The sequence below is a fragment of the Bombyx mori genome, chromosome 4, assembly GCF_030269925.1.
Source record: "Bombyx mori chromosome 4, ASM3026992v2".
Classification (NCBI taxonomy): domain Eukaryota; kingdom Metazoa; phylum Arthropoda; class Insecta; order Lepidoptera; family Bombycidae; genus Bombyx; species Bombyx mori.
In genome coordinates this window covers 1867679-1891858 of record NC_085110.1, presented here as the reverse complement: position 1 = coordinate 1891858, position 24180 = coordinate 1867679, and the positions used below count along the sequence as shown (strand labels likewise).

At 37.5% G+C, this 24180-nt stretch overlaps 2 protein-coding genes across 6 annotated transcripts in view; both read left to right on the top strand.

Annotated features, from left to right (window-relative positions):
* LOC101736451 (adenylate kinase isoenzyme 5) overlaps positions 1–8811 on the top strand; it is a 37901-nt gene extending 29090 nt beyond the window's left edge. Inside the window, exons 7-12 of one of the 2 annotated variants that reach the window (XM_012693013.4) lie at positions 257–387; positions 980–1199; positions 1788–1952; positions 2916–3033; positions 3824–3954; positions 4514–8811. In XM_012693013.4, coding sequence (XP_012548467.2) covers positions 257–387; positions 980–1199; positions 1788–1952; positions 2916–3033; positions 3824–3954; positions 4514–4633 — 885 coding nt within the window. In that variant the 3' untranslated portion in view covers positions 4634–8811. Of the gene's footprint in view, positions 1–256; positions 388–979; positions 1200–1787; positions 1953–2915; positions 3046–3823; positions 3955–4513 lie in introns of both variants that reach the window. The other variant, XM_012693012.4, reaches the window with a different exon arrangement.
* A 1391-nt stretch (positions 8812–10202) lies between these two features.
* Positions 10203–23419, top strand: LOC101736367 (adenylate kinase isoenzyme 1). 4 transcript variants are annotated; one of them, XM_004929111.5, is made up of 5 exons: positions 10203–10686; positions 20427–20616; positions 21562–21710; positions 22304–22474; positions 23255–23419. In XM_004929111.5, exons 1-5 carry the CDS (start codon positions 10684–10686, stop codon positions 23324–23326), a joined length of 585 nt encoding a protein of 194 aa, XP_004929168.1. In that variant the 5' UTR covers positions 10203–10683; the 3' UTR covers positions 23327–23419. The 4 variants fall into 4 exon arrangements, with proteins under 4 accessions (XP_004929168.1, XP_062524041.1, XP_004929167.1 ...); XM_004929110.4 differs by lacking the exon at positions 10203–10686 and adding an exon at positions 19113–20000; XM_062668057.1 differs by having other exon boundaries at positions 22304–23419.
* Positions 23420–24180: the final 761 nt, after the last annotated feature.

The window sequence follows — 24180 nt, the reverse complement described above, 5'->3', positions numbered from 1 at the left end:
TGAAATTTAAAAAATATTTTAAAATAAAAAACCTTGTTAACTATTTTGAGGATTAAATACTTTTTTGTTATTTCTATGTCAATAATTGTTATGAACAAAATCGCGCCGGCACGATATATAGCATGGCTTATTATTGCATAAGCTGAACCATTTTTTTAAAATATATGGATGTAAATGTTCTTTGAGCAAATTCTAAAGAAGTCGCTACCAGCCGTTGTCATTCGGATATTATTTTAATACTAAATAACTATTTCAGGCGGAGGTAATAAAAGTTCATGGCGCAGCCACAACTCCGGCGGTTCTGTGGGTAGTGGGGGGCCCGGGGAGCAACAAGGCGACCCTTTGCCAAAGAGCCATCGAGCAGAAATCTGGATGGACGCATTTTAGGTAAAGAGTAATGGTTTTTTTTTGTTAATAAACTACGTAAGATAAACAAAAATATATGAATTGAAGTGTAGCTTAAAATTAGTAAATAAAAATTCTCTACACAGAATTGGTATTTTGATATGATATGATATTTTTGACTAAATATTCTCTGAAAAGAAAATGAAATGTTTTTAAAGCTTCTAATCTGATGCTGGGTAATTTTATTGGCTTTCTGTACATAACCATGAACTAATGCAATTCTGCAAAATAAAGGAAAAAATCTAGGATTGCGATAGAAAAATTTATCTTTTCACCCCGCAATTCTTCGTAAATATGATATAATTTCTACAGCATTTTATATATTTTCAAACAGGTTTCTCCAATATTTTGTTGCACATTTTACAATATACAACCTAATATAGCTATTGATTTAATAAAAGCCACAGAAAGATTTTTGATTCTCTCTGTATTCCTAAGTACATTTTTTCCTTCTTTTCTTCTCGTTGTTTTATAAAGAGCGCTCTATAAGACGCAGTCCTTATTATATTAAAGTACCTACTACGCACATTTAATCTCATCTCTGAATTCATCAAATCTTACGTAATGACGATAGCTTGGGTCAGCGTCTTCGAAGTCTAGCCGATGCAGGGGGAGGCCCGGCTTCCGACGGAGCGCTGGCTCGCTCGGCAATCAGCGGCGGTGAGCTGGCGCCAAACGAGCTGGTCTCCAAACTAGTGAAGGTCGCTATGAACGATGCAGCGAGAAGCGGCCACGGTCTCGTGCTGGACGGGTATCCAAGAGATCTGAGCCAAATGGAACAATTCCAGAGAGAGGTGAATAAAAATGTTTTAAGGACTCTTTATTTTTGTTCTCTTGTCTCTTGGTAGTCAGAGGAATACCTTTTTTTTATATTGCTTAGATAGGTGGACGAGCTCACAGCCCACCTGGTGTTAGGTAGTTACTGGAGCCTATAGACATCTACGACGTAAATGTGCCACCCACCTTGAGATATAAGTTCTAAGGTCTCAAGTATAGTTACAACGGCTGCCCCACCCTTCAAACCGAAACGCATTACTGCTTCACGGCAGAAATAGGCGGGGTGGTGGTACCTACCCGTGCGGACTCACAAAAGGTCCTACTATCAGTAAAAGCTAACCTAACTTAAACTAACCTAACACAGACCAACGACCAAATGAGAGAACTAAGGCCAAAAACCTTTCCGCTGATAACGAACTGGCGGTTGTCGGCATGACGCTCAGCCGACCAATGGGTTTGCTAAGGAGGGGTCTTAGTGGATCTGCTCGACACTCCCTCACATCCCATAATACCAAGTGGGTCCAAGAGTCCGAGCATCCGTCACCCGATTGCTCTGTGAAAAACCACATTGTGTTCTTGTTCTAAATCAATATGTTTCCTTTCAGTTCCGTTTATCGCCGCGCATGGTTTTGCTGGACTGTTCCAAGCTGCAGCTCGGCCGAGGGAGGCGAGACGACTCGGTGGCCGCGTTCAGGAGACGACTTGAAGTGTTCCGCGAGCTCAGCCTCCCAATGCTGAAGACTCTGGACCAGAGTCACAGGCTAATGATTGTGAGTGTTAAAGTGAAATAGTCTTCGAGAATTTCTAACATTTTTGACGTGACAACGTCTTATAATTGGATGGAGCCGGCTGCACGCACGAAAAAACATGGCTCGTGCGGCGTTACCTCCTTCTGAGGCGTTCCATTTAAGGCTTGAAGTGCAAGCGAGAGCGCGCAACGAGCGACAAAGAGGCACCATCGGCCTCCGCGTTCGGCAGCGTTCGACATCTGTCTCTCTCCTACTTGAGTGAGCGATGCATCCGCGTGGACAGCTGCTATACAATAATACATTTACATGTTTTCGTCAAGTATGAAGTTCAGTGAAAAGTGAATGCGGTGTCAATTGTTTATAGCAACGATAATTGCGATAATTTAAAAATGAAACCATTCCATCAGTATTTTCTTATGACGTTGTCACGTTCAACTATCGTCAGTAAACCGACCTTACAGACAACCAATTTTTTGGGTGGACAAGCTCTCATCTGGTGTTAAGTGGTTACTGAATAATCTGTTGTAACCTCAATTTTATTAACTTCGAAATAACAGTCAAAATGTAAATTTAAAATATCAACGTGTTTTTGTTCTAATGGTGGCTAATAAAAATATTCTTAGGTATCGATCGTTAATAAAGTCGTAAAGATTGATTTGAAGATTTTTCCCGAATGTAGTGTCGCAACAAGTACCTAAAACACAAGATGTGTTTCATTATTTTATTGCTTAGATGGGTGAACGAGCTCACGGCCCACCTGGTTTTAATGTGGTTACCTGAGCCCATAGACATCTACAACGTAAATGCCGCCACACACATTGAGATATGAGTTCTAAGGTCTCAGTACAGTAAAACGGCGGCCTCACCCTTCAAACCGAAACACATTACTGGTACCTACCCGTGCGGACTCACAAGACGTCCTACTGTCAGTGCTGGAAAGGGTAGTATAAACGGACATTACAACCTCTAATATCCGATTATTAGGTCGACGGAGACACGGACTCGATCGAAGTCCAGGCCGAGTTCACAAAGATCCTGCTGGAGGAGATGGAGAAGGCGGAACTCATAGCCGCCATCCCCGAAAACAGGAGACAGTCTCAAGGTCCTAGATCAGGTTATTTCTCAAACATTTCCTATATATTAGTACTTTGATGGAAGCAAGTGATCAACCAGATGGACAGACTGGCTTCTTGATGTTAAGCTATAGACAGCTCATAGTAAGTGCCTTAATAATCCCTCAAATCTAGTTTTCTGAATTTGATTGTCTTTCAAATTCGTCTCAGTATTTTTGTTAAAATTGTGTGTTGTGATGTGTTTTTATATGCGCAATAAAAATAACTCTACGTTCAAATAAGTTTAGGTGATTGTTCAAATTAATGAAATAAGTTAATGAAAGATGAAGTGCGTATGACGTGATCTTGTACTTTAGACCAATGGCTTGTTCGTGAGCTGATAACAAAAATTGTGTTTGCCATATCGTATTTTTACCGAACTGATCACTAGTATCACTAGTATACCTATTTCACAAAACATATCCCAGGTTCGAACTCTTGAACTTTATATAAATTTTAATAGCTTTATCACCACACACAGCATACAATTATGTTCTAGTACCGTTTAATCGTGTTGCCGCATCACTTGAATTCCGTCGATGATATATTTTGGTGAAAGAATAATAAAATAAATAGATAAAAGTTTTTCTCTCTCTCTCTCTCTCTCTCTCTCTCTCACACACACACACACACACACACACACTCATCACTAGCTCACTCGCTCACTCACTCACTCACTCGATCACTCACTCATTCACTCACTCACTCACTTACTTATTCATTCGCTCACTCACTCACTCACTCACTAACAATTTGTTTCATACGTTTATTACTTGACAGACATGACAGCGATGCAGCAGTTCGCTCACGCCGTGTCCCGGATGGGCAACGGGCACGCGAACGGTGTGCTGCCAAACGGAACCATCCACAATGGCGGCATTGCTAATGGATTCGTGGGCGTTAATAATAAGGTAGCTACGATAGTTTTTATTGCATTACACAGCAAATGTATTCACGGTCCACTGTATGTTCACGATTGAACTCTACGGTGAAGGAATCACATCGTGTAATAAAAACCGAACCCGCAAAATTATAATCTGCGCAATTAGGTAGGTACTGGTGGTAGGATCTCTTGTGAGTCCGCACGTGTAGGTACCACCACCTTGCCTGTCTCTGTCGTGTGCAGTAATGCGTTTCGGTTTGAAGGGTGGGACAGCCGTTGTAACTATACTGAGATCTTAGAATGGGATGCACCCACCTTGAGATGTAAGATCTCAAGGTGGGTGATGCATTTACATTGGAAATGTCTACAGGTGGGCCGTGAACTCGTCCACACATCTAAGCAATAAATAAAAATTTAATTTTCGTATTAATAATGACTTAAACGAGCTTTATAAGCCTGTTATAAGAAGACATTAAAAAATTATGATTTATAATAAAAATTTACAAGTTCATATTCTCGTATACCTACGTAAATTGCTACAAAGACTAAATAGTGTTTTTGATGAAATTAAAAAATATAAATTTCAGGTAAAACCACTATTGAATAACGTGTCAAAGATCCCGACCGTCTCCCAAATGACGCACGACGACGTGAGACGTCTGTACGAACAGAACACAGGGGAAGTTACGTTCAATACGCACATTTAATGATAAGTAGCGCTAAGTACCAGACGCAATATGACTCAGAAACTTAAATTTTACGTTAATATAATGGAAATGTATGGTAATGATACGTCGTAACCGCTAACGATAAATATCGCTATCACAAGCATAAAGGTGAATTAAGCTTGTGGAGAAAATAGCAGATTGATCTAAAATTATTTTTAAGCTATCGCATAGCTTTCATCGCGGGCTTTGAGCGCGGCGACCGAATCAAGAAATTCCGTAACGAAAATAAAACCTAACACCCCCACTCTCCCTACCATGTAGCTCGCGTTCAACACATTCACACGTTGCGCTTGTTTGTGAATAAACGCGCAGCGTGACGTCGCACTGCATGCGTATCTTGAAAAGTCTGCCCATCTCTCTCTCGCGCGGTCTAGCGTATGGGTGTGAAGGGGACAGTTAATGTTTTGCTTTTTTTAATGTTTATAAATATAACGTGGTCTTATTTTATTATTGGTTTAATATTAAATTATTATTGTCTAATTATAATTGCATAAGTTGATAAGAAATGCTATGCAATAGCTTTACCGCGGCAGTCCCTGAGTGCCACATGTGTTTTTTACGTTTTTTTAGAGACCCATATCTATAATATTTCGGTCGGTCATAATGCTCGCACACAATTCGCTATGCGAAAATTAAGCGACTAGCAACACTAAAAAGAACTAGGAACAATAAGCCTATGAAAATAGTAAATTGAATTGCAAATAATCATAACCAAATATAATTTTAGCACATGGTTTTTTTAGGTAAGTTTTTACTAGACAATTATGATGATGATCAATTTCGATTACTGATTGAATAATTCGAAAATCGGCCATATTTTGATGATAAGATTTGCAGTAGATGTAACATTACACAAGTTTTGGTTCGTAACTTAGCAAGGAACATAGACAATAGTAACCTTATCTTGTTAGAATTTTGTTTAAAAATTTGAAAATACTGTGATGTTCTTAATCAAACAGAAAATACGACTAACTTTGATAATGGTGACAAAATAATTATTACTTGACGGGTAGCCATCTTAAGACACAAGTTATTTGACAGATGCCGGAATTTCGCTTACGTCATTTTCAAGATAAGTTATATACATGTTCTTAAGTTATAATTAAGTCTTAAGTAAGTTATATTCAACTACTTATATACAAGTTCCGAACAACAGCGTTTGGGACAGCCCATTGAGTTTCTTGCCGGATTTGGTTGCAATTCCGATCCGGTGGTAGATTCTAGGGCTAGTGTCAACGTCCTCAGTGCACTCACATTTGTATGAAGTTGGAGCGTTTGCGACTAGGGGCACTTTTCCAACACCATACAAATTTGAGTTAACTTTTACGCTATCGAGAACGTTAAAAAACATGCACTAAGCACACAGGCTAGAGCCCCGTGAGCTCACCTTCTCGCCCGGTTAAACTGACATATCGTTAACGTGAGCATTTGGACTGTCGGCCCACCGAGCAGTATAACCCGATCGGTGGAAGATGTTACCTTTTTCGTTAACCCCTAAAGTTTTTAAAACAAAACAACGTAATTATTAAAATCGAATTGTCATACTGAGTGTTAGGAGACCGCTTCCGAAAACGAAAATTTTGTACCTAAAAAGTTGTAAATTTTGAGAAGCGCGGTATCAGCGCCGCGTCGGTGTGCGTGTAAAAGAAACGCCGCGCCCGGGCGTTCGTTGACCCGAGCATCAGCTGTTGTTGATTTTGTGTTTCATTGCCGATTTTTTTTTTTGGTAAAGTATTGTATTTTTTATGAAACGATCGTTTAATTTAGCTGTACTAAAATTATGGATCGTAAATAATGCTAATAAAACGTTTTAAAAATATGTTTTTTTTTTATAAATCAGGATCGAATTTTTTTCCGTCCCATCATCAAAGGCGTCATTAGTACTATAGTCTGTCTTCGTTTTCGGAATCAATCTCCTAACTCTCAGTATATTTACACGCTTACACTTTTTGTTATTTAATTAACTATATCGATAGCGTATCGCAATATTCTTGATCGATTTTTACCCCTCAGAATGAAGTCAACAATTTTAATGTATACTCATGAATAGGTTTGATGAGAGAGAACACGTAAAATGTGCCTAATGAGATTTAGTAAGTTTTAGCGAATTACGAGTAATATCTACATAATGTACCTTTGTAATTTTATAATTAGCAGTAGTTACTATTGTAAGAATTGAATCTATGTAATATGTGAACGTGATTGTAATTGCACATTGAATACTGCAGTTTCTATATTGCCCGCACTGATTCAGGAGGTCATGATCAACATCATGGTTCCTCAATCAATCCCAGGGGCATAACCAATGTTCTACGTAGCGCCGAAGAATTTTGTCAAAGGCGAGAGAAGGAGAGCATCTTGTGGTGCTTATTCCAGAGCCGGCTGGTACGTGGCAAACATAATCTCTAAACACATCCCAGTGAACTCTGCTCTGATGGCAAGAAGGGAAGGAGATGACGGGACTATCTCTAACACTTCATCAATTTCCTTTGTTTGAGTCAAGATCAATTCTTATTTATCGACAATGTGCCTATTTTAGGCGGACAGTGGCAATGGCACCACTAAAATTCGAAGAGGGGAGAGGAGTAATTTGGAGGAAGAAACTGAGGATATCAAATTTCTAAGAAAAAAAATATATTGCCTATATCGGCGGACAAGCTTAAAGCCTATCTGGTTACCGGAGTCCATAGACATCAACAAGGTAAATACCGCTACCTACATTGAGACACGAGTCCTAAGTCTCAGTTTTTACAGTACAATGGCTTCACGGCAGAATTAGGCAGAGCCGTGGTACCTACCCGAGATGGCTCACAACACGCTCTACCATCAGTAGAATACAGTTTTTTTCTACAGTTCTACGGATGATTTAAAGGAATCTGATAACACCTGAGCTGGTAATGGACAGCCTGATGGAGAGCGCAAAAATACCGTCTTAAAATTCAATGTTACGGATTTACCAAATACAATTTGGATGCAGCCTATAAAAACGAACATAAAATAAGTGCCTTAGCTTAAATTGCATAGATTTGAAAGATAACTCACGAAGCTGTAATAATAACAACTAGATTGAATCTAATAAAAATCACTTTTAAGTGAATAAGATAGCTTAATGTACGACATGAGTTTTTATTTAACCCTTTTAATGCTGAGCTTGTTTTCATATATTTTGCGGATATTGCTAAGGGGTTTATGAAAAAAAGTACCATATAAAAACTAAAAAAAAATGTAGAACAACACAGCAATAACAATTTTAAATGGTTATTTATAAATGTTATTTTATTAAAGACGTTATGCGCGACTAACGTCCGTACAGGTCGATACCATATGCCTATAATAAAACTGCGCAAATAATCGATATTACAACGCTCCGCACTCTAACGACGGTTCGCGCTCAAAGGGTTAAGTAACTCAAGCGCCCTTCAAGAGGCGACTCTAAGTTAAAACGGCAACTTCTTAGTTTATCCTTTGTAATTAATCTTATGTATCGTGCAATTTGATTTGATTTACGTTTACCTCAGGAAAAAATATGTGATGACAAGTTTTTTTTTTTAATATACTGATAGGAATGTACTTTTTGAACATTGAATGTGAAAAAAATCGTTGAAAACGACTAATACCAAAAACAAATATTTATGAGATATACTAAAACACATTAAAGTACAAATAAGCATGTAGTGTTGCATTATTTATTTTAGTAACATAATTGTAGAATAGCTTAAGAATAAGAATATTACTACAGTAATAAGAGTATAGTAATAGTATCTTTACACGTAGCTTTAGTATCACCAAACAGGGGCCAATCTAGATTTAGACTTAGCTAGTATTTACTAGTATATAGATATTTTAACAAACAGGAAAAATAAAACGCACTAATTTTATATGAACATTAAATGTTAATTAGGGATGTGTATGGGTGTGAAAAAATATAAGTGGAAATGAATAATTAATTGTATTTTGTTTTCAAATTATGTTTTGTGTGCAATAAGAATATTGATATTAAATAACATGATTGTATTACAATTCCTTTTTTTTTAGTTCATCTAAACTTTTTAGATCAAAATCAACATGTTCTGTTGCGTAAGAAAATTTTATTATGTTTATAAAAAATGTTTATTGTTATGTACAATTCCTAAATAAAAAGCACTTTTTAAAATAAACTGTCTTTTATCTATATATTAATACGTGAAGCAAAAACTTTGTATTCCTTTTTACGAAAATTGCGCGGACGGAGGAGTATGAAACTTTCCACACTTATAGAGAATATAGAGAAGAAGTGCACAATGCTAATATTTTTTTTAAATAACGCATAAAAGTTACATTAAATCAATAAAGAAAACATTACACACACTACATACCATGTATTTAACGCACACATGCATGCATACTATTTATTGTCAAACTTTTGTTCTTGACACCTGTTGTCAAATTGAGAATAGATTAAATATTGTTTATCTTTGTTAATATTTTTTATAGTGTAGTCTTGGCGAAATTTGTGATTATAGAAGTATAAAATACAATCATAATAGTGTACAAACTTACAATTCCAATTAATTATAGTCGAATTTCGACTACTGCGGTCTGCTAGAGGTCCCTAGTATAACTAAATATTTATGCCCCACAAGAGATTTGTTTTATTTTTTATAATAAATATTATGTTCTAAGTTCCTCATTTCACCAATGGTTACAGTCACTCATAATCATTATTTGGAGGGACACTTTATTACTTGTTTATTTCCTATTAGGTACCATTATTACTATTTACTACTAGCTTTTGCCCGCGACTTCTTCGGCGTGGAATAGTTATTTTGGCATAACGCTAAATTTGATTCGCCTCTTCATTTAGTAGAAAGTGAAAATATCTTTGAATAATAGAATGTTAAGGAGCTATTTAAGTTACCAAAATCACGTTTTTTAACCGACTTCAAAAGACAAAGTTATCAATTCGACCATTATTTTTTATCTATGTAAATTCACCGATTTCTTGAGAATGCTTGAACCGATGCTGATAATTCTTTTTTTCTTTTTTATTGTTCGAAAGGGTAGGGTACATCAAGATCTGATAATGAGATCTTGGAGAAATCCAGAAAAATCTATAATTGTCAAAGCCTATCTTGAAGTGATTTAGGTGTTTCAATGTTGTAATCAATAACGTATTTATTTGGATAGTAAAATAATATTATCTTTATAAAACCACCTTCAAAAATAATGGTTGATTTTAGAACAAATTTGGTTAGCATAAAAAACTTTATAGGGAGCCAAACTTAACATATAGACATATGCCTTTAAATTTAACCGTTTCCGCAGTGCACGCAGCGGAAGCTCTGAAAAGGAAAAAAACCCTGATTTTGAAACATTATTGATTGGTGCTTTTATCTTAACGTGATGTTATAGCCTATAGCCTTCCCCGATAAATGGGCTATCTAACACTGAAAGAATTTTTCAAATCGGACCAGTAGTTTCTGAGATTAGCGCGTTCAGACAAACAAACTCTTCAGCTTTATAATATTAGTATAGATTAGGTACCAAAAATAAAACAACGATATTGTGGATCTAATTCTAAATACATTTTTTACCAGTCAACCTTATTCAGAAAGAGAGAAGCAAATATTGGTGGTGACACACACATAAAAAAACAATGTACGACTTGGGTTTCATGAATTAGATATTTTTATCTCCTATTTTTATCTCCTATTTTTATCTTAATACAAAATAAAATAAAGATGAATGTTTCTAGGTTCCTACTGTGTAATGTGTTTTAAATTACATGTTTTATTGTCCATCTTGATGCTTTTTATTATAATATTAGGAAAATAAATTTTAAAACATTATTGGCGCTAGAAGCATATGATAACCTCCATGAAAATTTTCCCGCGTCTTCAGAGGTCGATTATTGGCTGTTGGCACAGTTTCCGTAGCCTTGACCGCGAGCTCCAGACCGCAGTCGGTCCGCTGATCGCGCGGGAAATACACGTTTCTAAACAGAAGCTACTAAATTGTCGCATACTACGTCAGTTTTAATTTTATAAAAAATGGTGAGTGACAGAAAACAAAAATATACTGTTTAATTGCTGTTTTTAATTCTTTTTTTTAAATATGTAGTTTAATTTATGACGTTTACGAGTTTTTTTCAGTGAATGTTACGTCATAATCAGAACAAGAATAGAATCGTACAAAGCTCGCTAACTATAAAAATAAAGATAATTTTATTGCTGGCCAGTAGTTAAAAAATGTGTATATGATTTACTTTTTTTTTTTAACTAATATGCATTTAAGATAAGTTAAATTTAGAATATAATTCAAAGAATTAGTTTAAGTTTTTCTATTATTCGAACGCTTATTAAATATTGTGATATTTTATTTCCAAAAATAGTTTTTAATAACTACATATACACTTCTGTAATTTGATGCCGATGTAAATAAATTCAATATTAATTAAGAATGCACAGTATTTTTATCTACAGTAATCAAATGAAGCATAATGCACTTTACTGATATGTTAAGAAGCATTTTTTTCTCGCCAAAACAAAACAAGCGATTACACCTAATCTAAAGCGATAAGATTATTGAAGTATTTATGTAATAGCAAATAAAATTCATCTTTCCCATACTATAGTAATCAATATGAATAATAAAAGAGAATAAATCGAAATTGCAATGAAAAAGTGAATAATCCTACAATGAAATCAGATACGATAAAAATCTGTTACCATGTAAATTTGAAATCAATTCTGGTTAGTAAGTACTTTTTTTATATTTCCTACCTATGCGATAGCCTTGAGAGGCTATTTCAGCTTCACCCTAGCGTGCAGATGAGCTCTCGGGGCTCAAACCTCTATGTTGCTAACACTGGCCCTAGCAAGAGCCGTGCTTCGCAGAATTTACCACCGGATCGGAAACGCGACCCAGTGAGAAGATCCGGCGAGAAACTCAGTGGGCTGTGAATGGGTTAATTTAGTCGTCGAGCCCATCGTCGCAAGGGACGGGCTCGGCGTGGACGGTAGCCAGTGGTTGAAGTATCTAAAAGCACCGTACATTGATCGGGAGGAACCGTAATGATGTATTCAGGGCATAAGTACTAGTAATACACTGGTTTGTGAAATATCGGAAATAATATAAAGACAAAAAAGGAGACTAAACCGTAAAACCGCTGTTTTAATTATTATGTCTTCGTCTCACGGAAATCGAAGAAAATACTAAAATAATAATACTGTAAATATATTTGGTATCTAAAAAACGCATCACGTTAACTTAAATCATGAATACAAAACTTTTACAAACTACGCGCGCTTACAGTCCTTACTTGTTAGATGGCGTTGTTATTTTTCTGAATCGCGCTATTCCTATATCACTTGGTTTAATGTAATAAATACTTTTTCTAGCGGCTGTGTAAGGCCACGTTCCACAAAACTAGAATAACCCCTCGAGGTTACTAGCAATAGGTAGGAAAAAAGAAAAAGCTGTGTAAGTACACGGATAGAGTCGCTGACCCAGCTACTTACTACTTTATTACCACGAACCTTCGATCAATAGTATTGATCAAAGCTGCGAAGGGTCTTGTGCAAGTCTAATAGATCTTATAAATCCCCAAATTGAACTAGTTCATGGAATTCGTTCCATAATAGTTCGTTTCGTTCCTTCGATTAATAATATTAATCGTAGTTTCGTTCCGTCAATGAGTGCAATTGTACCTACTGCATGAACCCGAGAGTCGGAGCTTGCTACCCGAATTAAATAAATTTCGTTAATATGACATTTCCTCGGGCTCCCTACAGACTTCAGACCAACAGTATTAAAGAGACGAATATATTTCAGTTTAAATACAATTTGTATTTAAAAAAGAGATTTTTGTAATGTCTGCTTATTCTTTCAATTTACCGATTTATCGTTAAGCATCAGTTTTCTAGGCTTTATATATTATTTAATATCGACTCGCCTGTTCACGAGGTTAGAAAAAGCGATATACAACGGGTGATGCGATAAATATACAACCGGTGAGTTATGTGTGGGTGTTTGAATATGTAACGATGTATCGAATCGCTCACGTGAGTGAGTTACGTGAATATCTACTCGGAAAGTGGAATCGGAGTTAGGTAAAATTCGGTGCGAAGACACCGCATATAGGTGAACTAGTTCATTTTACTCACCTAAAAAGACCAGTTCATTCATACAAATTGCTCACGAGCTACTGCGTTATATCCTTGAATCAGCACTTAAAGGAACCCGCAAAGATTGATTGTAAGTAGAAAACTAAGAAAAAAGACAAACAAATTGAGATTGTTTTCACCGGTTCTTCTCAGGTGTATTGTGAGAACAGTGACAGTATTATCAATTTTGAAACACTATAATTCTTGTCATTTTCAATATGAATCGTGCGTGAATACTTTTATTATGTTAGTTTTAAATTCTTCTCACGCAACTAACACCGATTTGGACACACTGAGGACAAACTAGGAAACGTTAGGAAGAACCATTCAATCAATCGTTCGATCACCAAATGATTCATTGTTACGGGATATTAATAGCGTGACCATTTTTTTTTGGTCATATCGGGACGCCTACGGAATTTCGTATATAAATAAATACATATATAGGGTATGATTTAATAAGGTATCTTACCCTCACTGACATCTTAATTCTTACACCAACTTGCCCTTAAAATAATATTTATAAATAATTTCGCAATAAACAACTACTTTTCTACAGCAAAATTTGTTACTTTAAGTAGTATGTATTTTGTAATGCATTAAGGATTTGGGATAAGTAAGTATTCGGTAAGTTTCTAATAAACACATGCACAACAGATAAATGAAAGCGGGACATTTTTGTTCTCGTTGGGGACAGCGAGACGGACAGCCTGATAGCGGGACAATCCCGCCAAAACGTGACGTATGGTCACGTTAGATATTAATGAAAATGATCGTCTTGACTATTAGGTCGTAGCCCCAAACACTAAAAATATTGGGCTTTCCTCCAAAACATATCCAGTACCTAATCGCTTCCATCCGAGTTCGAACGCAGCCAACTGGCATCCACCGCCATGTTTATTTACGTATAAATAGTAAAACGTATGAATGTCTTTAGTTATTTCGATGTTTTTCGTTAAATCTGTTTTATCTTGTGTTGTTTTTTTTGTGCGATGAAAACGAACAGTGCGCTGGATTACCGATGTTTCGTCGTTCTTGTTATGGCAACTTGGCTAGAGTTGCTGAAATACGCTAGCGAACTTATTTTCGAGGTACTTTTATGAACATTTTTAAGGTAGGTAATATATTTGTTTTTTGTTCTGTTTTTGCAAGTCAAAATAGATCGAGCAACAGATACAATTAAATCTACTTTGCGGTTTAATTAAAACAATGCAGTACGCGAAACAATTGAAAATAAATCTTAGTTTAATAGAGAAGATGATTGGCACTTTTCTAACACCGGCCTTATTCTTCTTATCTTCTTTTTTTCTCCACCTTATCTCACTTGCTGGGGTCGGCACAGCAAATTTTTGTCTTCCATTCTCTTCTATCAGCCGTCAGCTCAACACTCACTCCTCTCTCTCTCTCATATCGTCATTCACACACTCCATCCATGTCTTCTTTGGTCGACCTCTTCCCCCTCTACCTTGCACTACCATTTCCATACATCTCCTAGGCATATGCATCTTCTCTCTAAGCATCACATGTCCATACCACGCTAACCGTCTGCTCTTTAATTTTTTGATTATTCTTATCGTGAAAATGAAACTGCAATCAAACAGCCAACATGTCAATGAAAATATTCATGAACCATTCGACTTTTAGTTAGTGTACTATTCAAGTGTTGACGTAAGACACCATAATTAATTAGTTAGTTACCACAAAACTAAATTCGAAACATCGAAAAATGAGAATGACCTATGTATCACGAGACCCCAAGACAATGACAAACAGACAAACAGTGAATTAATTATAATTGCACAAATAATTAATAAATATACAGAAAATTTAACCAAAACCATAGCAGTATTGCAATATGTCTATATTTTAACACATTTACAGAGCCATGCGTTCCTCAATGAAGCCGCGGCAGCTTTATAAGTCATGACCAAGACACTTTAACACTGGCCACGCTAATTGTATTTATGTAAAAAAAATTCTGGAAACAATTTTACATTGTGTTACGAATCCAGGTTTACTTAAATTTAGGTTTATTGGTAATAAATAAGTGTGAGTGTATCTTCTACATAGATATTCCGATCTCATGTTTCAATGCTCTGACCCAGGACATTCACGTCGTAATGTTTATGAGCTTCGGTGACCACTTATAAAAAAGACGCTCAGACTCTTTCGCCGTTCACGAAAAATGCAAAAAAAATACTTTACTGAAGTTTATGAAAATGACTCTTTAGATATTAGAATATATCTATTCGAAAAAACTTCGTCTATGAATTTTTAACCGCATCCTTCAGAAGGTTCTTGTAAACATTTTGTATTAATAGTAGGATGCCAATAAACGAAACTATATCTTTTTTAATTTTTTTCTCCTACGTAATCTGATGGTCTTGAGAGACCATTTCAGCGTAATCTTGACAAGTACGTGAGCTCATAGGACTCAAACCTGACGACGTTGCTAACACTAACCTTAGCAAAAGCTACCATTACCATCGGATCGAAAACGCGACCCACTGAGAAGATCCGGCAAGAAACTCAGTAGGCTACTAAACTAAAGCTCAGCTTTAAAGCCTTGTTCGGACTAGGCGAGTATTTTATTCAAGTACCGAGTAATTTAGTAGTTAAACTACTCGCTACTCGCCCGAAAAAATAGAACAAAATGGATTGACTTGACTAAACTATTTAATAACCTACTCGACTAAATTTTTGGTGCTCAGACACATTTAACTACTAAATTACTCAGTACTCGACTAAAATACTCGCCTAGTCCGAACAAGGCTTAAGGCCACATATTCTTTATTCGAATATAAGCCTTAACAACCAATTTTATTATTAGCAGAAAAAATGGATGATGTTCAATTTGTTTCACTATCATTGAACCAATTTTAAACTCTTAATGAATCATTACAATTTAAGTCTTACGTTACTAATTTTAACAGCTAGTTCGCAAAAAACAATGTCAGCGACCATGCTCGTTATAGAAACGTTGACATTGTCCTCGAAAGCTGTCAACAGTCAGTCAGTTACATGAAAATAGATCGACTCGTTGCGTTTCGATTATCTATGTGATAATCTTAATTTCAATGTAGCTAAGGTATAGTTTTGTTTGGTGCTTCCGTGTCGAGACGAAAAATATTAATTCGACACTGAGCTTGTGTGTGTTTGTGTCTTTTGTTCTTACGTTAAAACTTTGATGCATACATGTGTATGTGGCGTTACCTAGATTTACAGAGAATGTTCTAAATTTCAATTTGAATATTAAAGGCGTGTTAAAGACTTCATTATTATTCATCATTATTATTAAATAAAAAAATTATATTTTCATGCTCGAGAAGTTCACTCAAACGGTAGGGTAGGCAGCGACTTGGCTCTGCCTCTGGGATTGCTGACGTCCATGAGCGACCGTAACCACTCATTATCAGGTGGGCCGCGTTCTCGCCTGCCTACTAAGACAATTTTTTCTTTTAATATTGTCCTGTCCTTCTCCAGTCACCTGGGGTCGGCGCAACATGTTTTCTCCTTCCATACTCCTCTATCATATAACATTTCTTCGCTCACTTCCTTCTTGGCGTGTTGAAGCGCCTAAGCATACTCCCAGCCCAAACTTATCTCATGGGTGTCCTAGAAGGCGACTAAGAGCCATAGCCTGATCGAACCCAACACAACCTAGGCCCAAGGTCAACAAAAGCATTCCCAGGGAGGGTCGACGTCATAAAAAAATTGCCAAAACTTAGAGCATCATGAAAACGAAAAGAAAAATTATATTAATTTATATTTTTACACAATCTACATTTTGGACTTTTTCAGAATGTTCTTGACACCAAATGTATATTGGTGCTGTAAGTCTTTATATTACGTTGATAGTCAAGCATTCGCTGACAAGTTGCCAACGTCAGCATTCTTGAATAAATTACACCTCTAGTTTTTTTGTTCTTCGTGCTAGTTAGTTTCGCCTATCGGATCTTATCTGCTTAATAATATATAGGATATTTTCCTCACTATTAGTCTTTTTACGTTCATAAACTAATCTAAACATAAAAATATGGGTTTACCAACATTTTTGAAAATGAGTACCTTGTACAAAAAAAAAACAGAAAAAAGTACGTAAACGTACATACTTTTTACTGGTGGTAGGACCTCTTGTGAGTCCGCACGGGTAGGTACCACCACCATGCCTATTTCTGCCGTAAAGCAGTAATGCGTTCCGGTTTGAAGGGTGGCGCAGCCGTTGAGACCTTAGAACTTATGTCTCAAGGTGGGTGGCGCATTTACGTTGTAGATGTCTATGGGATTCAGTAACCACTTAAAACCAGGTGGACTGTGAGCTTATCCACCCATCTAAACAAATAAAAAAAATCTTACGCGCCCACAGAAACTTCGTTTTACCGTATTTTCTACCTTGCTTGCTAATTATAAATTGATTATGGTGCATACAATTCTGCGAAGCACTGTTTTTGCTAGCGCATCAGTCAGCAAATTCTTTCAACCCCGAGAGCTCGTCTACCGATCAGTGCGGAGCCAGAATTACTGGTGGTAGGACCTCTTGTGAGTCCGCACGGGTAGGTACCACCACCCTGCCTATTTCTGCCGTAAAGCAGTAATGCGTTTCGGCTTGAAGGGCGGGGCAGCCGTTGTAACTATACTTGAGACCTTAGAACTGGCATCTCTTAACCACCACCACTTAACCACTTAGCACCGGGTGGGCTGTGAGCTCGTCCACCCATCTAAGCAATAAAAAAAAAAGAATATCTCCTCGATGCTACCGGCAGACAAGTATGCAAAAAATCTGTATACTCGCATCTACAGATCGCATCAACGAGCCAAAGATGTGGTCGCGTCACACTGTTACCTAAATGCTACAGACACGGTTCGCTTAGCCATCTTATTTTTAAACTAACCTTGTGAACGGCCAATGTCTAAACGAGGTCTGCTAAAAAATTTCGTGTATTATTAATTCGTGCTCATTAATATAGGTTAAAATAGGTAGATAGGTTAAAAAATAAATAACCATTTTTATTATTATTGCATAAATGGGTGAACGAGCTCACAGCTAAGTGGTTACCATAGCTACAACGTAAATACCGCCACCCGCCTTGAGATATGAGCTCTAAAGTCTCAGGATAGTTACAACGGCTGCCCCACCCTTCAATCGCATTACTGCTTCACGACAGAGACAGGCAGATCGGTGGTACCTACCCGTGCGGACTGAGTTCTTACCACCAGTTAAGTGTAATGTAGAGTACATTTGGCACGCAATATATATTTTCCACCATCATCATCGTCATAGCATTCAGTAACTTCGTGGAGGGAAAACTATTGTAGAGCTTGATGCTATGCTATGCTAAATTTCACAGTAGAAAACGATCATCACTTGAATCTAAATCTGGTGTACTTACAGTGGAATTTCGCTAAACTCGAAGTTCGAAATCTTCAGAACAAAACAGCATAAAACGTAAAAATCTAAAATCAGAAGGACATAACATATTTTACTCTAGTTAAGTACAGTTTATTTCAATAATCATTTATTTCAATAAACATTTAGAACAATGCTCACGACCTTACCGATCCATCAATTCCAATAACCCTTGCATTAGACGCCTTTAGCTCTAAGATAACACTAGGAGTAGGGACCCCGGTAGCCGCACTCGTTGAACTCGGCAAAGAGTTCGACGTGCAATCTAACCTAAACATCAGCCCGTTAAGTTAATCGCCAGATCTTCTCAGCGGGTCACGATAACGATCCGGTAGTAGATTCATTCGCGAAGCAGCTACTCTTGAGTTGTTAGGTCTCCTTTGGAGGCGCTCGGGTAGCTGTTAGCAAATCCCACCCCTCCTAGCTGAGCCCTTGCTCGCAAATATATCCTGTTGAAACTGGGAAGATCTCCGGGCCACCAGTGATCTATCAAACCTTAAACATTTAGATTATAAATCAAAAAGCTTACAACAAAATACTCGTATCCTATCATAATGTAACTATACTGAGATCTTAGAACTTATATCTCAAAGTGAGTGGCGCATTTACGTTGTATATGTCTATGGGCTCCAGTAACGCTTAACACCAAGTGAGCGTGTCCACCCATCTAAGCAATAAAAAAAACTATAAATTACCAGATTCTCGAATCTCAAAAACGTTCAGTTTTATAGACACACAAAAAGAAAAGGAAGGCTGGCGGCGTAGTTTTGAATATTTAATATCTTCGATCGATTTCCCGCTGTCGTAATACATTGTACTTACGTCAAACGGCCCTATAGATAATGCGGCAAAGTGTAATATCGGTAAAAGGTCTCATACAATTCCACAGAGGGACTGAAAACTTGACAGGACATACGGCCTACAACGGCTAGACATGGACTAAAACAGAAACTTGACAGGTGATTTGAAAAGAAAAAAAAAAAAAGAAATGGAACGAGGACGAACGTGACTGGCAGCAGTAGATTATTTTCAATGCCTTCCTAAAAGACGAAAAGGAACGAACCGATCGTTCAATGACCGAGAACTATGTATGCTTAACAAAAGGATAACGTTTAACATTAATATATGAAGCTTTGTTAACCGACTTCAAAAAAGGAGGATGCTCTCAATTCGACTGTATGTTTTTTTATGTTTGTTACCTATAACTTTTGACTGGATGAATCGATTTTGATGATTCTTATCTTATTCGAAAGCTGACGCTTCCCGTGTGGTCCCATTTCAAAATTCTGATAATGGTATCCATGAGAAAACCATATAAGTCTTAAATTTGAATTAAGTATGTGCGCGACAAATAGATGAATAACTTAGTAACTCAATATGACACCAACCGATTTCGATAATTATTGTTTTTAGTGGTATATTAATTTGTTTTGGAATATCTTTTTTCTTCTATTTTTAAAGCAGCTTTTGTTAAAGCATGTCTGTTCATAATTATTATTTAATTATTTCTTTGTTGCCCGGGAAACCTTACGACCTGCATAAACATTCGAATAACTATGCCGATGACATCGACCGATAAATCGTGTAGGCAACGTTCTCTTTGTCTACTATTGACGTTTTATTTAAAAACGTCAAATTTTATATCAAATATGAATAAAGAATAAAAAAATAAACAAATACATTTTTGTATTATGCAATGGAAAAGAAACTGTGTGAACCGTGTAAAGAGCCGATTGTTGATAAGCTGCCGCCGTGCCCTCTGATGTGCAAATCACCGAAATGCAAAGCGTACATGGTTAGAAATATACTACAAGATCATCAGAATGTACCCATATTTCCGTTTAGCCTTCTAGGTATTTTTAGCTATCTCCTTAACTATACAAGTTACTCGAGCTTTGTATGATTCTAGTTCTTTATAGGTTATGTATACGAAAGAAATATAATAGTTACATAATGTGTTTTATATCTTACACGATGTACTCACTGTTTTTTTACGTTTAATCGTTAGACTGATAGAATAAACAACGCGATAATTCGTTTATATCTAAAAGAAAATGCCACTAAGCTACAACAAATAAATACAAAAGTTGAAACCTGTGCTTCTTGTGTCTCTATTGTTTTCGTTTTAATAAAACAAATACGCCAATAAAACTACTTTCGGTTTTAACCGTCAATATGTAGGCCAAATAATAAAATAAACAAACATTTTCAAATATTCCAGGCACCCATAGATACATCGAAAAAGTCAATCGTGTGGGTCCTGGGAGGTCCCGGATCAGGAAAGGGAACACAATGCGACAAGATCGTCGCCAAATACGGGTTCACTCACCTCTCGACTGGAGACCTGCTCAGGGCTGAAGTCAAAAGCGGCTCGGAGAGGGCGAAATGCCTTACCGCTATTATGGAAAGAGGTTGGTAATAATTGTTGTAAATAGACAGACATGCTTTAACAAAAACCGACTTCAAGTAGAAAAAAAAGATATTCCAAAACAAATTAATATATACTAAAAACAATAATCATCGAAATCGGTTGGCGTGATATTAAGTTATTTATTCATCTATTTGTCGCGCACGTACTTAATGCAAATTTAAGACTTATATGGCTTTCTCATGGATACCATTATCAGAACTAGACTAAATTGAAATAAGACCACACGGGAAGCGTCAGCTTTTTAATAAAAAAAGAATCATCAAAATCGATTCACCCAGTCAAAAGCTATGAGGTAACAAAAAAAAAAAACATACAGTCGAATTAAGAACCTCATCATTCTTTGAAGTCGGTTAAAAAATAAACTGGTTTAAAATTATTTCTCGTGATTTTTTTCATGTTGGAAACGCGTGAAATGACTTATTACACGCATTGAATTTAACATTTCAAGCACCGTTATTGATATTCGATCTCTATACGTTACGGTTTAAGTTTAACATGAAACCGGGCGAGTCTGCTTATTTTAAATTGGCGAATCAAGGCTACGTTTCACAGATTCGTTGGGGCTTTGAGTAAATTACCGGTAGTAGGACTTCTTGTCATTACTGGTGGTGGAGCCTCTCACCCTGCCTATTTCTGCCGTGAAGCAGTAATGCGTTTCGGTTTGGAGGATGAGGCAGCCGTTGTTGTAACTATACCTAAGGAGACCATAGAAATTATATCTCAAGGTGGGTGGCGCATTTACGTTGTAAATGTCTATGGGCTCCAGTGACCACTTAACACCAGGTGGGCTGTGAGCTCGTCCACCATCTAGGCAGCAACAAATTGAAAAAATTAAAAAAAAATCTCTTTGTCTTGTATTACAATTTTAAGAGCTCTTACGATATTTGTCGTTTTTATAGCAAAATTAACGTTTGATTTTTTTAAGGCGAGCTTGTCCCTAATGAAATCGTCCTGGATCTGCTAAAAGAAGCGATCCTGGCCCGCGCTGAAGAATCCAAAGGCTTCCTCATCGACGGCTACCCTCGCGAGAAGTCACAGGGTATCGCTTTTGAAGAGAACATCGCTCCTGTTTCGGTGAGATGACTATGATAATGAGCCCCGTGAGCTCATCTACTTGTTAAGACTACACTGAAATGGTCTTTCAAGACCATCAGCTTTGGTAGAAAAAAAAAGCTGGTCTGACGCTGTGGAAGGTAATTTACGTGATCCTTCAAGTGCCGGACTGGCTAGGTGTAGCAAAATCTCATGATGAATGGCAGCGTTTATTGTCTGAGACCAAAACGTTGCTTCAGGGTCATAGCGCCAGCGCAGTACTAGTAGTAATTAGGTACCACAAGCACCGGTCACCGTCCCCGTCGAACCCGTCGCTTGCAACGAGTGAATCAACCCATAGACAGCCCACTGAATTTCTCGCCGGATCTTCTCAGTGGGTCGCGATTCCGATCCGGTGGTAGATTCTGCTAAGCATTGCTTTTGCTGGGGCCAGTGTTAGCAACACTCCCGGTTAGAGCCCCGTGAGATCACCTACACGTCAAGGTGAAGCTGAAATAGCCTCTCAAGGCAATCAGCATAGGTAGGAAAAAAAAGTAGTAATAAAATAAGAATGCGATTAAAGCATATGTGTTCGACTCGTATAGATCTAAAAATAGAATGTGATTGTGCGTCAGGTAATAATATACTTCGAGGCCTCCTCGGAGACGCTGACGCAGCGCCTGCTGGGCCGCGCCGCCAGCTCCGGCCGTGCCGATGACAACGAGGAGACCATCAAGCTCAGGCTGAAGACCTTCCTGGACAACAACGACCTCGTACTGGCTCAATACCCGGACAAACTCAGGAGGGTCAGTTCACATTCTACTTTATTCGGACGACTTTCTAACTTCCAACTGGCTGTGTGTAGCCTAGCACCTCCCAGCTCTTCCCGTGGATATCATAAGGCAACTAAGTGATTGACAGAAGATTGGGCAGCAGCGTACTGCAATAGGTAACAGGTACTGGTAGGAAACTAACAGAACATAGGTTTTGTTCATTATCAAAGACTGATCCAAAGCAGTAATGAGCTGCTCTTTAAAGGCCTGAGATAACCTATATAAAGATGCAACCTAAATTCTTACGATAGACGGTAGCGTTGTGCTGCCCGTGGGCTCCACTTCTAAGCGCAAGGTCTACCGTCACCCCGCGCGCGATCATTTAATTGCATTACATTACCTGTTTTTATTTTCTTGTTACATACTTCTTGAGTAATAAAGCGTCGTGTAATAAATATCAAACCCGCAAAATTAAATTATATTAATTCGCGTAATGACTGGTGGTAGGACCTCATGCGAGACCGCACGGGTAGGTACCACCACCCCGCCTATTTCTGCCGTGAAGCAGTAATGGGTTTCGGTTTGAAGGTCGGGGCAGCCGTTGTACTGTTAAAAGTGAGATTTTATAACTCATATCTCAAGGTGGGTGGCGGCATTTAGCTTTTAGATGTTTATGTGCTCCGGTAACCACTTAACACCAGGTGCACCGTGAGCTCGTCCACCCATCTAAAGCAATAGGAAGGCACGGAAGCCAAGCATGATGCAGTTGTTCCTACAATCGTCGTCTACTATAATACAACTGTTTCCCGACAGATAAACGCGGAACGTCCTGTGGATGAGATCTTCGCGGAGGTACAGTCGATCCTGGACCCGCTGGTCGCGTGAGCCGCGCCCGCGAGCCCTGCTTGAACCACTCAACGAAATGTACAAAAACTTAATTATATAATAATAAACTGTTGATTTTATTTTTTAAATAAAGACTTATTATTGACTAGCTGTACCCGTCCACTTCGCTGGGCATTTAAAATTAACATTATTATTTCTCACCCCCACAAAGATTCTCATCATTAACGCCCCCGCAACTGGTGTTGGAAGTCCCAACAATCATATATCAATATGCCCAATAAGCCTATCCATTAAGTACATGTATTTTCTACATGGATACCAAGTTTCAAGTCAATTTGATGTTTCAGTAGTTATAACGGAACATCTGCAAAAACCACTGTAGATTTATATATTAAGTAGTATAGATTTATCACTTTATGAAAAGCGCAGAAAAACGAATTTTTCCTACGAATCGTCATTAAACTCGTTCACGTCAATAACTTGAGCCGATTACGTCAGCGAGTACGTCGTCGATGTACTGATCGAATATCGGTGGTTGGCTGGAGTACGGACAGCAAAAGGAGAAGCCGCCAAAATTGGGGCGAAATCATCAAATAAAATTTTGCAACCATTAGATAAAAGAAAAACGTATTACTTATTATAAAATCCATGTTTGACATTCAAAAAAGACGAAGTTAAATTTTAATTTTGTTGCTATGGTAACCAAACGAGCGCTTGTAAAAGCTAATGATGTTCGTAAACGTCAACAATGCCAACGGTACAATTTAGCTATCCACCTCGCATCTCCAGCTCTAGGGAATGCTTTTAAGCCCTACTTGAAGCTCATAATACGGTGAAATTTATCTTTATATCCATTAAATACGTATGCACTTTATATCATGTACAATTTTTTT